General features: G+C 35.8%; 3 protein-coding genes across 4 annotated transcripts; all 3 read left to right on the top strand.

The window, feature by feature from the left end:
* Positions 1 to 68: 68 nt before the first annotated feature.
* On the top strand, positions 69 to 2,657 carry LOC104722608 (SUN domain-containing protein 5-like). The gene is made up of 4 exons (XM_010440807.3): positions 69 to 547; positions 728 to 1,872; positions 1,953 to 2,038; positions 2,146 to 2,657. Exons 1-4 carry the CDS (start codon positions 343 to 345, stop codon positions 2,381 to 2,383), a joined length of 1,674 nt encoding a protein of 557 aa, XP_010439109.1. The 5' UTR covers positions 69 to 342; the 3' UTR covers positions 2,384 to 2,657.
* A 151-nt stretch (positions 2,658 to 2,808) lies between these two features.
* Positions 2,809 to 4,048, top strand: LOC104722607 (putative F-box protein At4g23960). Its single transcript, XM_010440805.3, has 3 exons — positions 2,809 to 3,156; positions 3,272 to 3,468; positions 3,680 to 4,048. Exons 1-3 carry the CDS (start codon positions 2,962 to 2,964, stop codon positions 3,903 to 3,905), a joined length of 618 nt encoding a protein of 205 aa, XP_010439107.1. The 5' UTR covers positions 2,809 to 2,961; the 3' UTR covers positions 3,906 to 4,048.
* A 5,581-nt stretch (positions 4,049 to 9,629) lies between these two features.
* LOC104722606 (auxin response factor 9) lies at positions 9,630 to 14,140 on the top strand. 2 transcript variants are annotated; one of them, XM_010440803.3, is made up of 14 exons: positions 9,630 to 10,258; positions 10,368 to 10,474; positions 10,607 to 10,702; positions 10,981 to 11,037; positions 11,153 to 11,308; positions 11,394 to 11,478; positions 11,625 to 11,715; positions 11,816 to 11,980; positions 12,065 to 12,178; positions 12,264 to 12,336; positions 12,422 to 12,569; positions 12,657 to 13,111; positions 13,246 to 13,433; positions 13,518 to 14,140. In XM_010440803.3, exons 1-14 carry the CDS (start codon positions 10,243 to 10,245, stop codon positions 13,663 to 13,665), a joined length of 1,899 nt encoding a protein of 632 aa, XP_010439105.2. In that variant the 5' UTR covers positions 9,630 to 10,242; the 3' UTR covers positions 13,666 to 14,140. The 2 variants fall into 2 exon arrangements, with proteins under 2 accessions (XP_010439105.2, XP_010439106.2); XM_010440804.3 differs by lacking the exon at positions 10,607 to 10,702 and having other exon boundaries at positions 9,733 to 10,258.
* Positions 14,141 to 15,830: the final 1,690 nt, after the last annotated feature.

The following is a 15,830-nucleotide window of genomic DNA, read 5'->3' as shown; positions in this document are numbered from 1 at the left end:
CAAGCAGATTATGAAATTTTGTTACTACTTTTTTAGAAATTAAATTTAAAAAAAAATCCGAAGAAAATGGTCTCTCGACGGACAAAAAAGTTAGGTTCTTCTTTCAAACCACACAAGACAAAGACAGCAACACGAGACATGTTGTTGTCTCTCTCTCTCTCTTTCTCTTTTTTCTTTTTCTTCTTCGTCAGTCTTTTTTCTCCTCTTGTTCCTCGTGCCCTCTTCTCCTTTGCTCCAGATACAGGTCACATTCATACAATACAACCAACGATCTCTCGCTCTCTATCCATCTGTGATCTGTGCATGCACACACGAGTATAGATCTCTTCTCTGCTTATAGAGATGGCGAAGCGCGGAAGTTGTTCGACGATATGCGTGAATGAAAAATCGCAAAGGTTTCGAATTGTCAGAATCTCCGAAAAGGTTGATAATGTTGTTAATGCAAGAAGCAGCAGCTTCGTCGAGCGTTCTATCCCTCTCGTTCTCTTACTCTGGTGCTTCCTCTTCCTCGTCTACTCCAAGCTTGGCCAAAGCCATGATTATGGAGGTAACAATGTATACCCTTGTTTCCTCCGCAATTTATTTGTTGAGAGAGAGATGACATGATCATTTCAGATGTTAATTAAGGAAAGACTCCAAATTTAGTATCTTTGGAACTTGGGTAGATGTGCTGCTGCATTGTGATCCTTTTTCATTCTCTGAAGAATAATTAAATTTTGTTTTGTAGATAAAATTGGGAATCACACTGATGGATCAGTTCCAAAGATCCTCAATTCCACGAGTTCTGGTGGAGCTACTGGAAAAGAAAACAACTATTGTCTCCTGAGAAACGGCCAGTTACAAGATGTGTATGAGCATGTTCTTGGGAACAATGCTTTGTTGATCTGCAAAATTGTGATGCCAGAACGAAGAATAAACAAGAAGACCCTAGAAGCTCGTGATCCTAGATATGCCAATCTTGAAGACAAAAGTCTCAAAGCAAATGGCTCATCACAGCTTGTGAATAATGCGACTCATTATAGGTTAGAACCAGATGGAACTGGTTATAACTATGCTTCTGCTATGAAGGGAGCAAAAGTGGTGGAGCATAACAAGGAAGCAAAAGGAGCTAGCAATGTGCTTGGCAAAGATCATGACAAGTATCTAAGAAACCCGTGTTCCGTGTCGAATAAGTCTGTCGTGATTGAACTTGCCGAGGAGACGCTGGTTGACACAGTGAGAATTGCAAATTTTGAGCATTATTCTTCGAATCTCAAAGAGTTTAGCTTGTCAGGTAGCTTGAGTTACCCAACCGAGATGTGGACTCCCGCTGGGAGTTTCGTGGCTGCAAACATTAAGCAGATTCAGACATTCCGGCTCCTTGAACCTAAATGGTTGAGATATCTTAAACTTAACTTAGTTAGTCACTACGGATCTGAGTTTTACTGTACTCTGAGTGTTGTGGAGGTATTTGGCATTGATGCTCTTGAGCAAATGCTTGAAGATCTATTTGTTCCATCAGAGACTCTTCCCAGTAAACCAGCTATGTTGGAACTAAAAACCGCAGATGAAAAGCAAGTTGGGGAAGTGAAAAGCAATAGGACAGATCAGATTGGTAAGGAGACTGAAGCGCAGAAGAAGAAAGATGACGTTGTGAAGACGATTAATCTCATAGGAGAGAAGAAATATGAAGTTAGGGAGAAGCATAACGTTTTGAAAGTGATGATGCAGAAAGTGAAACTGATTGAGATGAATTTATCGGTTCTTGAGGACTCTGTAAAGAAAATGAATGACAAGCAACCAGAATTTAGCTTGGAGATGAAGAGAACTCTTATGCTTGTGGAGAAAAGCAAAGCTGATATCAGAGAGATCACTGAATGGAAAATGAAAATGGTAATTTTAATTCTCTTCCGATTTTGTAGTCTTTATCTGTTAAAAAGAACAAAGTAATGAATTTGATATTCTTTGAGCAGGAAAAGGAACTTAGAGACCTAGAGCTATGGAAAACTTTTGTTGCTTCCCGTGTAGAATCCTTGGCCAGAGGAAACACTGCACTGAGGTCAGTAGTGTTTTGTTTTCTGAAATATACAGTAAGGGAGCTATCACGTGAGTTAAAACGTTTTTATTTAGTTGACATCAATTGTCTTCTTGTTTTCTTGAAAGCAGATTGGATGTAGAGAAGATTGTGAAAGAACAAGCAAATCTAGAGAGCAAAGAGCTTGGAGTTCTATTGATAAGCCTCTTTTTTGTGGTCTTAGCAACGATTCGGTTAGTCTCAAGGCGACTTTGGGCGTTTCTGAGGATGTCTTATACGGATAAAGTGCGATCGTTGTGGCCGGATAGCGGTTGGATCATGATACTTCTAAGCAGCAGCATCATGATTTTCATTACTTTACTGTCTTAGTTAGTAGTTTAGTACATGTAGGAGGAGTTATTAGGCTTAGGTATCTTTTAACAGTGACTTGCTATTTAATATTTCTAGGCCTAGGAATCAAGAATAGAATTTGAGTTTTCATAGATATTGTTAAACTGGATCCAAAAAAAAATCAGTTGAGAGCTTTAGAATTCAGAGCTTTAATTAACTGTGTCTGTGTGTTTCATGTTTCAAAACGGTGTTGTGTAACCAACAAGAACGAGATGCTATTTCATACTACAGTAATAATTTCCCTTGAAATAAATTATCTCGATCATTTGATGTAATTTTACGACTTTGCAACGTTATGTTTTGAACCAAATAAACTGATAACCAAAAATAATTAAACCGAACCGAATCGCAGCCCAAACCGATTACTATGCCTAATTTCCACGAACCGGCCCACTCCGCGACGAGAAGAGTACACTACACAACGATGTTTTAGGGTTTGGATAAAGGAGGAACCACATAACAAAACAAAACGTGGACTTGATCTTTGATACTTGCCGTCATAATCTTCTATCCATTTCTCATAGCCGCATCTCACTCTCCTTGAGTCCATCTTCAAAATGGTCTCGAAGGCAGCGAGGGTCGATGATGATAAGCCGGAAGCGTCCATGATTGAACAGTTGCTTCCGGAGGTTACTACGACCTATGCTCTCAGTTATTTGGATATCCCAAGTCTCTGCCAGTTGTCAATGACGAGTACCTCGATGATGAAGGCTGCTAATGACGACAGCCTTTGGAAGTTCCTTTATCGCCAGGTAATTTCGTGTCTGAATGAAAGGGGTTTAATTTTGGTCTTTCACTTTATTTTGCCTTAGAGACACTTTTTGATGCTGATCCCTTGATTTCTTCATTTGCAATCTCTACACAAAGGATTTTACAGAGGAAACAAATGGTTTAAACCCGGTTAATGGGTGGAAGGCGTTCTATGCAACGACTAAAGCAGTCAGGGATGTGAACAATGAATTCTTTAGCATCATTGATTCGAGGGAAATTGATAGAATGACTAGTTTCTGGCTCAACTCTGATTATGTCAAGTGCTGCAATGGCTCTGGTGAACTTGTCTCCGGGTACAACTATATATATATAACGCGCCTTACTAACATCTTTGTGTCTTCCATTCTAACGGGTTCCTGATAATATCTAGAAATATAATGGCTGACATACTTTCTAATTAATAATGCTCTTTTGGGTTTCTTAAGAGATTTTTTTGAACAACATCGACCTACTATAGCTTCAGAGTCACTCATCGTGTTGATCACTTATACTCCTCGTTTATAGGTATGACGCAGTGATGCAAAAATGGGAGTTGTGTTTCGACAACTCGGACTTTGGGTGTTACGACCCCCGTGATGTGCAGACACGGGTTCTAACCAGCGTGGCTTGGGTCACCACGTTTGCCGCCCATATATCTGGCTCGTACTCCCACATCACCAATGTCTTTGAACTCCATAATGGCCGGTGGCTCATGGTCCACCATCAATCCTCCAGCTCCAGTATCCCTTGAGAAAGAAAAAAATGAAGAATAAAACTGCGTATTTGGACCTGGTATAGTACTGGTATCTGGTTATTACTATTTTTTTTTTTTTTAAATCTCAGGACAAAGTTATGTTCTAAATAAAGATGTCTAATTGCAAGTTGATTTGCTGATTTTTTTTTTGTTGGGTCGATCTCATTGTTCTATGTCTTCCCTATGAAATTCTACACATTTATTTTCTAGAAGACATTCGAGTCTTTTGAATTTACGAATATTGTAGTTTAGTTTAGGCGAATTTCGTTAAACCATGCATATATATAGAACATAGCATCATGTGTAATGTAGGATCCGCAACTTAACTAGCTAGACTAACCCTTGGAAAGTGTTGGTCTGATCTACAAATGTATATGTGCTATAAGTTATAAACGTCGCTAGCCAATGTTTTAAAAATTGGATTGCCTATCGATATATGTTAGCTTGACATATTCTTTCTAGTAACGTGATCCAAAAACACATCATCTTCAAATGACAAAAAGGCACAAAGTATGTGGAGCCTATAATGATAATGCGTACTAGCGATGATGATGATATCCGCTACATTCAAGGTACGTATATACATACTGTGCTCAAACTACTTACAACAACAATTAACAACGGTTGGAAAATTATCATCGGTTTTATACTGAAACGAACTACTAATATAATTCGTGTATTTTTATTTTTATTTGTTTACGATAGTGAAATTTAATATCTAATCACTAAAAATTCCAAAAAAAAAAACGTTAATCAATGAATAATAGTGGAAAACAAGATGTGTATTGACACATGTAATGGCGTTTTTGTAAATGCACCAGATTTGGGATGATGGTATTCCAAGATTTGGAACCTCCGAGTCTGACGGACTCAAAATGAGGACCCAAAGATCCTACGGCTAGGGGAACCTCAGAGAGAGCAAGTCAATGAAAGTCAACATCATTTGGAGGAAACGTGAGGAACAAAGATCCCACTTATCCCGGAACATTTTGTTTTGTAGCCGGTCCAATAAATCAAATCCTACTAAAACATTATTAGTGTACTACATTATTAAATAATAAGAACATCAATGACCAATAACACTGTCATGTATAAAGTTTATTTTTTCCGGCTGCTTGAATTGAATAAAAAATATGTGGTCCCTTGCTTTTCAACTTATACAATACATTTTATTAGTTGGTAACTCAATTTTTAAAATTTGTTATAGAAATATTTAATTATTTTTAGATTTAAATATATTAGATAAAAAGAATATGAAGAAGTGTCCCTCTCATATCGGATTGTTTTTATTGTTTAACGTTCAATATAATTATTCCCGTGGAAAATGTCTCAATGTGAAATCCAAACGGATATGCTTCTTTTAAAACTAGCATTTTCTAATTTTATATATTTATATATTAAAATTTTAAAATATATACCTGAATGAAAAATCTGGTAGCTCATGTGATAATTTCTTTTTACAATATTCCATATTTAGCATAAAATTCCCAAAATTATAATTTAAACACTGTTTTGAGAAAGTGATTATTTTTACCTTTAATAAAACCCCTATATTTCTTCTTATATAAATCGATATTAAAAACTTTTTTTTTTTGATAAAGAAAACAAACATTAACCACTACACTACTTTACAATTTTGTAATATTAAAAACTTTGAACCGTTGAACCACATAATGCCTGCTCCTGTATCGATGCTCTCTTGACTCTAGTTCAGAGGTTTAGGACATCAGCTACTCCTTTGATGGGAATGTATGTTTCAGTTTAGCCCTCCTGATCATAGTCGAGTATTTTATCCATTGTGAGATATTGTTACCTTTTCATTATAATTATTTTATGAATAACTTTTTCTTTGAAATGTTGGCAAGAATAAACTTCGAAATGGTAAAATTAAAATTTAACCGTTTTCTAGAGTTTAAATAAAATATAGTACTGTTATATTATTTCATGTATTATACTATATGCTATTATTTCATTTAATGTATGTTATCCATCTAATAGTATAGTTCTGAATCTGGACTAAATTGCGAGTGATTAGAGTGTAACATGGTTTATATAATAAGTCCACTGGTTAATAAATGCAATATTTAGATATATAGGCCATGAAACATTCAAATGGTTGGTCTCCACATGGGTGCGCAAACTCTATCTTTGTCCAGCCAATCATAGTACTGTATCTCTGCTATTTTATTTATTTTATTCCTTTGATTTTCATATTTTAGTCATTTTATTTATAAATTATTAATGGATTTAATTTTTAAGATCTTGATTCAAAAAATGTTCATGTGCAGGAAAACAATGTAGTTAAATTTAGCTATTGTTCCGAGTGTTGTTGTACACACGTATAAAAGCCCTTACTAAACTATTATTGTGTGTGGATCTTATAATATAACGGTAATATACTGTATTATGCATCTTAGAATCCTCGTTTACTACTAAATATTTCACGGCAAGATGACTTGTTCAACTACATATAATCAAACTTCATATTAAGTATCGGTTTTATAATTTAATAACGCCAAATGTGACCCTTGACTCTTAAGAGGGGGTTAAGGGACACTTTGATCATAATTATAAGTTAATTAACGAAAAAAAAACACACACACACACACGAGCATATACACATTATAAAGTATAGTCCATTATGTAAAAATACAGGTGTCAAGCAATAAAGCTATTTATACAAAATTCTATTTCCAACCATTGTGGCGCAATAATGAGCAGTGTAAAGACAATCATTCACACAAATCCTTACTTTGATTGGCAACTTCTTTCCTTTTTATAGCATTTTATGATTTATAATTAGAGCTCTAAAAGCCAAATTACAGTAGATGTTTAAACCCTTTATTATCCTTCCCACTATCATCCTCTGTGGGTTTTATGTGTGTAGATCTACATACGAGGCCTACTATCATTACTTTTGCGTAGCCACTTATAGGTTATAATATCGAACTATATCATCAAATCTATAGAATGACAGATGTATGTACGTACATATGGCCAAAGAGAAAGACATCGGCAAAAACTTGTAACTCGCTATATCATCAAATCTATTTGAAACAGCAAGCCACAAGCGCCTCACTAGCAAATGATCTGAACCTTTGTATAGAAAAATCCCACTCCAAATCAATATATAATTCATGAAACCCTAAATTTTGTCTCGTTGTACGAGTTTTTGGTTGTGTTTATAAGCAGCATATGCATGTAATATATAACTTATGGTCTATTTGATCATATATAGACCTTAATTTTACTGATCACTACTACAAATAGGTAAAACTAAGAATCAAGCATATCGAACACATAACTTATAGTTCAAAGAAAATAATTTATTTTTAATACTTTATGAAAGTCTTAGTTCCAAGATTTTCATAAAAGTAGGAACCTTTTTCAAATTTAAGATAAATATCTCTTTTTTTTTTCTTCTTTTCTTAACATATTCATTGTTCGAGATATTGCCATCAAATATGAATAACTTTCTGAAACATATTTTCTTTCATAGAGTTGAGGGAATATGCCATCAAAAAAAAGCAGGGAAATATATTACCCCATTCTTTTAATAGATGATTCATCATTGACTTGCTGTTATTCCAGAAATTAACATCTAGCTTCATGATACACCAAGTCAATGCTCAAGCTTCAAGGAACACACACAATAGTTTTACTTTTCATTTCCCCTCAAAAAATAGTAGCAGATTGCATCAAACCATGAAGACAAAGCATTGCTGAAATCTCTACGTACAAAACTCATGACTCATGAGTCATGAGCGAGTGAATTCGTCAAGGCTTGAAGAAGTGGTATACACTAGAGTATATCGATTGAATATGAGGTTAAACTTAAAATCAAAGAAGATATAAAAATAGATGAACAATTGAATTCACCTCATAAACAGTACTACTAAATTTGATTAAAATCGAATTAAACACATTTGTTCGTTGAAAGAATCAAACTCGTTTAATTTAATTGAGACCAAACATTAGGGAACTATATGGGGAATGAATGATCTCTAAGTGGACCGACGACGAAAATTCTATAATAAATTGCTTACTAAGTTTTGAGATTCGTTACAACAAGCTCTGGGAATATACTGGGACAAGATACCAAAGTTATTAGTATTAAATGTTACTATTAAAATAGTCCAAAATGAGAAAGAGAAAATCCGGAGATGGTGGTGGTGGGTTTCGAAGAAGGCATCTTGCTTATTTATATCCTTAAAGGGAACAGAAGTTGTCAAAAATACGTCATACGTGACGTTTTCTTGCATTTTTAGTCATATAGTATTAAACCCTTAATTACATTAGAACTAAACGATAAAGTTTTCCTAATTTATTTGTAAATAAAAAGATCGACTATTGGATTATAATAGACTTTTCATCTTTCCATTTTGGTTTTTTTCTTAAATGTTTAATTAAGTTTGGCATTATTCATTGCCAAATGACTACATCAAATATTCGATTTGCCCGAAAAATTTAGAAACTTTTGATCATCACTTATCCATAAATACGACACGCCTAAAGATGAAGTTATTGCCAAATATTGTATATATATATATATATTTCATCAAAAAAGTTGTTTAGACAACAAAAATGTCGAAAATCTATTTATTAGCGTTTTCCCCAAAAAAAAAAAAAATCATGCATTATATGCATTACACGAAAATTGAATTGAAACGATACTACGATGATATTTGGACAAACCATTATACTATACATCTTACTTATATGTATGAATATATTACAAATTATTTTGAAGATTCTGCTATGCGCTTTTCATATTTTCTAACTATTTTTTTTAGTCTTTTATGATTTGAGTAAAGTAAGTAGTTAGTGAAACAGGTTGAAAAAAAAAAAAAAAAGATTAGAGGTCCAAAAACACTAGCCACAACATGATGCTAAATGTTTTTGGTCGTCCCCAACCAAAAGAAAGAAAAAGAGTGGCAGAAGTAGTAAATAAAGAAAAGAAGGAGGTCAAGTCTGTTCATTGTGCTTTCCCAATTCAAGCCAGTCCTGTTGCCTGGCGTTGGGGCAGACGGGGTGAAAGTGACGGAATCTTAACGATAACGCCTGTTTCGTTACCGTAACGGAACCACACGCGCCTTCACGCTCCGTTAACTAATTAAATTAATCCAGTAAATTACAATTATTCTTCCTAAACCATCGAATCCAACGCAATCGTATTTTTAATTTGTTAAGTAGTAGAAGAAAAGGTAAAAAAACAAAAGCTACGTATAAATTATGGGAAAAATATCATAAAAATATCCAATTTTTAAATTTGGAACGAAAAAAGAATGAATTTTCGAAATATCGTTTTAATCCCAAAGTTTAGTTTGACTTTTTGATAAAATAGTAAAATTTTGTTAACCTGGCCATTTTAAGCACGTCGTTAAGTATGTGTTAACAATTTCCGTTTAGTCAAAGACAAGATATATAAATTTTGTTTCTAATATTTATTGAAAGTATGATGTGGTCCAATGGTTAATGTGAGAGTTTGGTTTTCACCTGCCGCGGGTTCGACTCGGTTTGGAAGAAGGTTTTTTTGTTTTTTAAAATAAAAGATATCTTGTAGATTCGAACTCCAGACCTCAGAGCCACAAACATCGAAGCGTAACCAACTACGCTAAGTAGATTTATAAACCACTAACGAAACACAAATACTTATTGCTGTTTTGATTTTTATGGCATTTTTCCCCATAAAGTTTCCCTATAAAGTTTCCTTTAATTATCAGATTTTTTTTTTAGAAAAATAAACAGAATCTCTTATTATTTACATAGTACCCAAAAAAAAAAAAACACAAAAATGTTTCAGACATCAAATATAGAAACAATTAAATTAAATTAAATTAGGTAGAGGAGAGAGAGAGAGAGAGGGGGGAAACGGGGATAAAAGCGGTGGTGGTGGTGGTGGTGGTGTGTGAATGGCGTTTTTAACATAAAAGACGCGAGTTAGCGAGTGTGTGTGTGTGTCTATCAAAAGGGGAGATATAAAGTCACCAAGAGAGAGAGAGAGAGAGAGAGTGAGAGAAGGAGGAGGTTACAGTTACAGAGAGAGAGAGAGAGAGTAGCAAAGCAAAGCAAAGCAGCAGGAGGATTTGGTGATTTTGGTTGCGTTACGATTCAGATCTCTCTCTCTCTTTCTCGATCGTTACTCATGCATTAGAGAAGAAGAAGAAGAAGAAGACAAAAAAGATACGTGGATACGGAATCCAAGGGGTTGGGGGAGCTCGATCGTCTCCTTTTCTTCAATTTTTTTTATTACGCCTCTTTCAGCTTCCAAGAGAGAAGAGACTGTCATTGATAGCGGCGGCGGCGGAGGCGGAGACGGTTGAAGTTGGAGCGGATGACGAATCAGGGAGGTATGTTGTTTGTGTAGTGTGAATGGGACTCGAGAATTTGACCGGAGTTTTATTATTTTTATTTTTCCGGCGACATTTCTGATTTTCCGGTGGACGTATGTGGGAACAGGTGAAGGTTTATACGATGAGTTATGGAAATTATGCGCGGGACCTCTGGTTGATGTTCCTCAAGCTGGTGAAAGAGTTTATTATTTCCCTCAAGGTCACATGGAACAAGTAATAACCTAAACCACCTTCTCTTTTTATTTATTTTTTTCTTTCGATTTTTGAATTTTAGATCGGTGTTTTGCAAATTTTGATTTGGTTTCTTTTGAGAATTTGTTCTGATATTTTCTATTTCTGGGTTAGCTGGAAGCGTCAACGCAACAGGATTTAAATACGATAAAGCCACTTTTCTTTCTTCCTCCTAAGATTCTCTGTAATGTTATGAACGTTCGTCTTCAGGTATCTTGCTCTTTTTTTTTTTTTTTTTTTGCTTTTCTCTCTTTTGGCATCTTTATTAGACTATTAGTTGTTGGGTTGACTAGCTAGCTATAATTTCTCAAATTTAGCAATATAGGAGGATTGAATTATATAGATGGTTTCTTCTTCTTCTTCTTCTATGGAATTGACCATTTGTTTATTGATGGATACTGTGTGAATCTTTTGAAGCTAAAAAAATGATTAGACCAAATATGAGTACCGATCTTGTTTTTGATTTGATCACTTGTGTTTGTTCACAGGCGGAGAAAGATACTGATGAGGTTTATGCCCAGATTACTTTGATCCCTGTAGGAACTGTGAGTGCTAAAGTTCTGTTGGTTTTTCTAAGTTTTTAAAAAAAAAATCCAGTTGAGTGTTGTTGTTATCATCACTACCATTTTGTTTTCCTGATTAATAAATATAAATTTGCAGAAAGTTGATGAACCTATGAGTCCTGATCCCTCTCCTCCCGAGTTGCAAAAGCCAAAGGTTCACTCTTTCAGCAAGGTTTTGACTGCCTCTGATACAAGCACCCATGGTGGTTTTTCTGTTCTGAGGAAACATGCTACCGAATGCCTTCCTCCCCTGGTATGAGCATACCAAAATGGCTTCACATTTGACTTTGGGATTTCTGCCTTTTAATATGAATTTTTCATCTCTTGTTATCCTTTAGGATATGACTCAGCAAACCCCAACCCAGGAGTTAGTAGCCGAAGATGTGCACGGTTATCAGTGGAAATTCAGGCATATTTTTAGAGGTGATGGATCCATTTCTTCTCAACTCATATCAAAGAGTCATGTATCCATGGCCAGTTAAAATAAAATGATAAAAATATATTATTACCTCTGGGAGATATCCACAAGATTTACTGATCTTGTTTTTTTCCTGAAACCTATTTAACAGGCCAACCACGGAGGCATCTATTGACGACAGGGTGGAGCACCTTTGTTACATCAAAGAGATTGGTAGCTGGGGACACTTTTGTATTCCTTAGGTATAAGTCACACTGCTACCTTGTTTTGTTTCTTCTGATAGTCCATTTCCGTTAGGTAATTTTGGAACTCAAATTTGCCAAACTATATTATATTGTCCAGAGGGGAGAACGGAGAGTTGCGGGTTGGGGTCAGACGTGCGAATCGTCAACAGAGCAGTATGCCTTCATCCGTCATATCAAGTCATAGCATGCATCTGGGAGTGCTTGCTACTGCATGCCATGCTACTCAAGCCAAAACTATGTTCATCGTATACTATAAACCAAGGTATATACAATTATTACTCTCCGGGAACATCTGGGATGAATTTTTTTGACACTCTACTTACTGATTTAATCTCGGTTCGAGCAGGACAAGCCAATTCATTATTAGCTTGAACAAATATCTAGAAGCCATGAACAATAAGTTCTCTGTAGGGATGAGATTTAAGATGCGGTTCGAGGGAGAGGATTCCCCTGAAAGAAGGTAGTCTGAATCTTTTCTTTATTATGTACCCTGCGAATTCTCTGTCCCCAAAACTGTTCTCTAACACATCTGTTTCTTTACAAAGATATTCTGGCACGGTTATTGGTGTTAAAGACTGCTCCCCTCACTGGAAAGACTCAAAATGGCGATGCCTAGAAGTAAAATTCCTTCCACTTTTACAAATGCTTCTTTTAATTTCTCTTATGTACGAAAACTCAATCAGTCTGCTACATGTTTGTGTAGGTTCATTGGGATGAGCCAGCATCAATTCCAAGACCCGATAAGGTTTCACCTTGGGAAATCGAGTCGTTTGTAACTTCAGAAAGTGTCCCCCAGTCAGTTATGTTGATGAAAAAAAGGCCCCGTCAAGTTAGTGAAGTATCTGCTCTTGGTGAGACACAATCTAAGGCAGTGATCCTTGCTAGTACATAGCTCAATTTTCCTTGCTACATATCTCACTCACATGCTTTGTCTTTAGATGTAGGCATAACAGCTTCTAACCTTTGGCAATCCCATGAGTTTGCACAATCGTGCCTCACCTCACAGAGGAGTTCTTCTCAGCAATGTTATCGTGATTCAACTGAGGATGCTAAGAAATCTGACTGGCTAAATAACTCTTACTCTGTGTCAAATTTATCAAAGGACTCAACACTGAACGACCAAATGGTTTCCCCAGTCGAACAGAAGAAACCCGAGACAACCGCTAATTATAGATTATTTGGAATTGATCTGATGAGTTCCTCTCTAGCGGCTTCCGAGGAGAAAACTGCACCCATGCGACCAATCAACATAACTAAATCGACTCCGGACAGTAACTCAGACCCAAAATCCGAGATTTCAAAAGTATCAGAAGAGAAAAAGCAGGAACCTCCGCAGACATCATCGAAAGAGGTCCAGAGCAAGCAAATCAGTTCTACAAGAAGCCGTATCAAGGTATGTAACGAACATATAAGAGCATACGTCTCTGTTTACATGATCTAGATTTATATATGCCTACAAGGCCATGAGAAGTGTATATAATGTCTGTGGATTTAAAACATGACCCTGATTCCGTGATTGCTGAACAGGTGCAGATGCAAGGCGTACCTGTGGGCAGGGCTGTGGATTTAACTGCACTAAATGGATACAATGAGCTCATAGACGACCTTGAGAAGCTATTTGACATAAAAGGGGAACTGCAGAGTCGCAATCAATGGGAAATAGTGTTCACAGACGATGAGGGAGATATGATGCTTGTTGGTGATGACCCATGGCCGTAAGTGTTAACACCTTTTATATCTTATTCAATAGAATAACTGCACAAAACTCATATATATGTTGGCTTAACTTTGTGATGCAGTGAGTTCTGCAACATGGTGAAGAGAATATTCATATGGTCAAAAGAGGAAGTGAAGAAAATGACACCAGGGAACCAACTACGGATGATGTTAACGGAAGTTGAAACAACGTTAACAACAATATCCAAATCCGATAATCACTCCAACTAATTCTTTCTCTTCTCTACACTCAATGGTCTTTCGGAACTGTCTTGTTCTGTTGCGAGGGAAGAACAAAAAAAAAGAATGGCTTAAACAGGAAACCACATCTCCCCTTAGGCTAGGAAAATGGCTCGTTTTTTTGGAGCCTCTTGTGGAAAAAGAGGGGTTTATGGGGAGAGAGAGAGGTCTCAACTTCCAAAGTAGGCTTTTGGAAGTGTTCTTTTTATTTTTCTAATTAGGAACTTGAAACTTGTGTGCGTTAAGAGAGACGAAAGTGTAACGAACAAAAACATGAGAAAAAAAATGAGATTGTGAATAACTGCTGAAGGACTTCTGTGACGTTTGGATTATACCTCATGAGTCATGGCTCTCGTGTGTAAGCCTTTCTCTTTTTTACGTTTTTTTAGATATTTTTTTTGTTTTCTGTTTTTCTCATGTAAGTGACAGTGTATATATATGTGTCTTCAAAACTAAACTTCAAACACGACTCTCTCTCTTTTTCTCAATCGAAGCAAAATCCTTCTGGAGACCAAACACTAAGTCCTCTTTTCGACTTCAAATCTTCTGGTTCCGCTGTGGATTTTGATGGGCAATTTTACTATTATTAAATCATTAGCATTATAATAACATAGTTGTTGTATCTTTTACACTGTATTATTTGTGTGAATCACAAAGTAAATAAAATAGAGATTTTAACCAAAAAATGTGTATATTTTAGTATACGCATACAATGTGGCATGTGCATATCATATGCATAAGACTGATCTCATAATAATATATAAAGAGCTTGGTTCCAGTATGTGTATTTAGATTTGATTAAACGCTTGATATAGAATCTTAAATCAAAATAAGCAACCCTACTTGCTAAATTCCCAACGTTAGATATAGAATCCTTTAATCAAAATAATCAATCGTATATGGACCATCTTTTCGCTATTAGCTACCTCTCGACCTGTTTATGCTAAAAGTGTTTATTCCGTTACATCATAGAATTCTGGAAAATAAATCATATGCAATCCGTAATTCATTTACACAGTTTGTTGTCACATGCTGACCTGGTGAGATTATAAATTGTAAAATGTGTATTGCTTTTGTTGAATTATGTTATGATATTATTCCAAATCTCACGCCAAAAAATTATATAATGGAAGATTAAGATATACTAGTACTACTAAGTTACTTCATCTGACTCATCTAGAAGAAAAAAAAAACAAATTCGACCCGATCAAGAAGCTGTTGCTCGAAGTCTGTGTCGAAGCTAGCAAGAATCAAGCCGATTAAGTTTAAGATTTCTCGACAATCTGTGAGTTCAGGGAAACATTGATTCGATCTAGTTCCATGTTGAAAGACTTGTTCTAGTTCTCGGTTTGTATGTGCATTTAGATCGCATTCTCTTGATTTTCTTGATAGATTTTCTCGATTTTATGCATCTAAATTGGTTGTTGAGTGTTGAGATGTTCTCCATGGTAGATCATGTACGCGATCGCCGATCCATATACTTGATCTATTGCATGTAAGGTTAAGTCTTGATACTTGTAGTTTTATGTGTTCTTTTAAACCTAAAACTTAAGTATCAATTGTTGGATATGGCTGATCTTCCTGGTGATTCGTCTCGACATGCAACTTTGATCTTGGTCTAGTTTTTGTGCCTTTGTGTAAAGTAAGTATGTTTAATATGTACAACTTTTTAGGCTCTAGGCCTTGGCCACAAAAAATTATAAGTCTTTTTGGTAGCATTTCGTAAAACTTTATTTAATGAATGAATTCGGGTTTCATATATTTGTAAGTACGAGTAATGTCTGATAATGACTTAGTCCGAGTCGGCTCAACACTTGGGCATCACGAGGGTTGGCAAGCCTAAGTGATGTCTAAAGTGGAGGAAATAGCGCCAGCGGACTGGCTAAGGGTCTTGATCCGTTTTAGAACTTCGGCCGGATCGTTGGTGACTATTTCCAAGTGGTGTCTCAGGGTCATTATGGGCGTTCCCGGTCATAGGACGGTTCAGGGGCGTTACAATAGTGGTATCAAAGCATGGTTATGATGCCTCGCAGGACTCGTATTTTTCAAATGTTTTATCGAGTCAAAATACTCGCATAAGGGCACTTAGGATAATCCGGTTCGTTGAACACTTAGGTAGATGGGATTAAGTTTACCTTGCTATCAATGATTGCAAA

Source organism: Camelina sativa, chromosome 11 (assembly GCF_030686135.1).
Source record: "Camelina sativa cultivar CO46 ecotype springtype chromosome 11, ASM3068613v1".
Taxonomy (NCBI): domain Eukaryota; kingdom Viridiplantae; phylum Streptophyta; class Magnoliopsida; order Brassicales; family Brassicaceae; genus Camelina; species Camelina sativa.
This window is presented reverse-complemented; position numbering and strand designations above follow the sequence as displayed.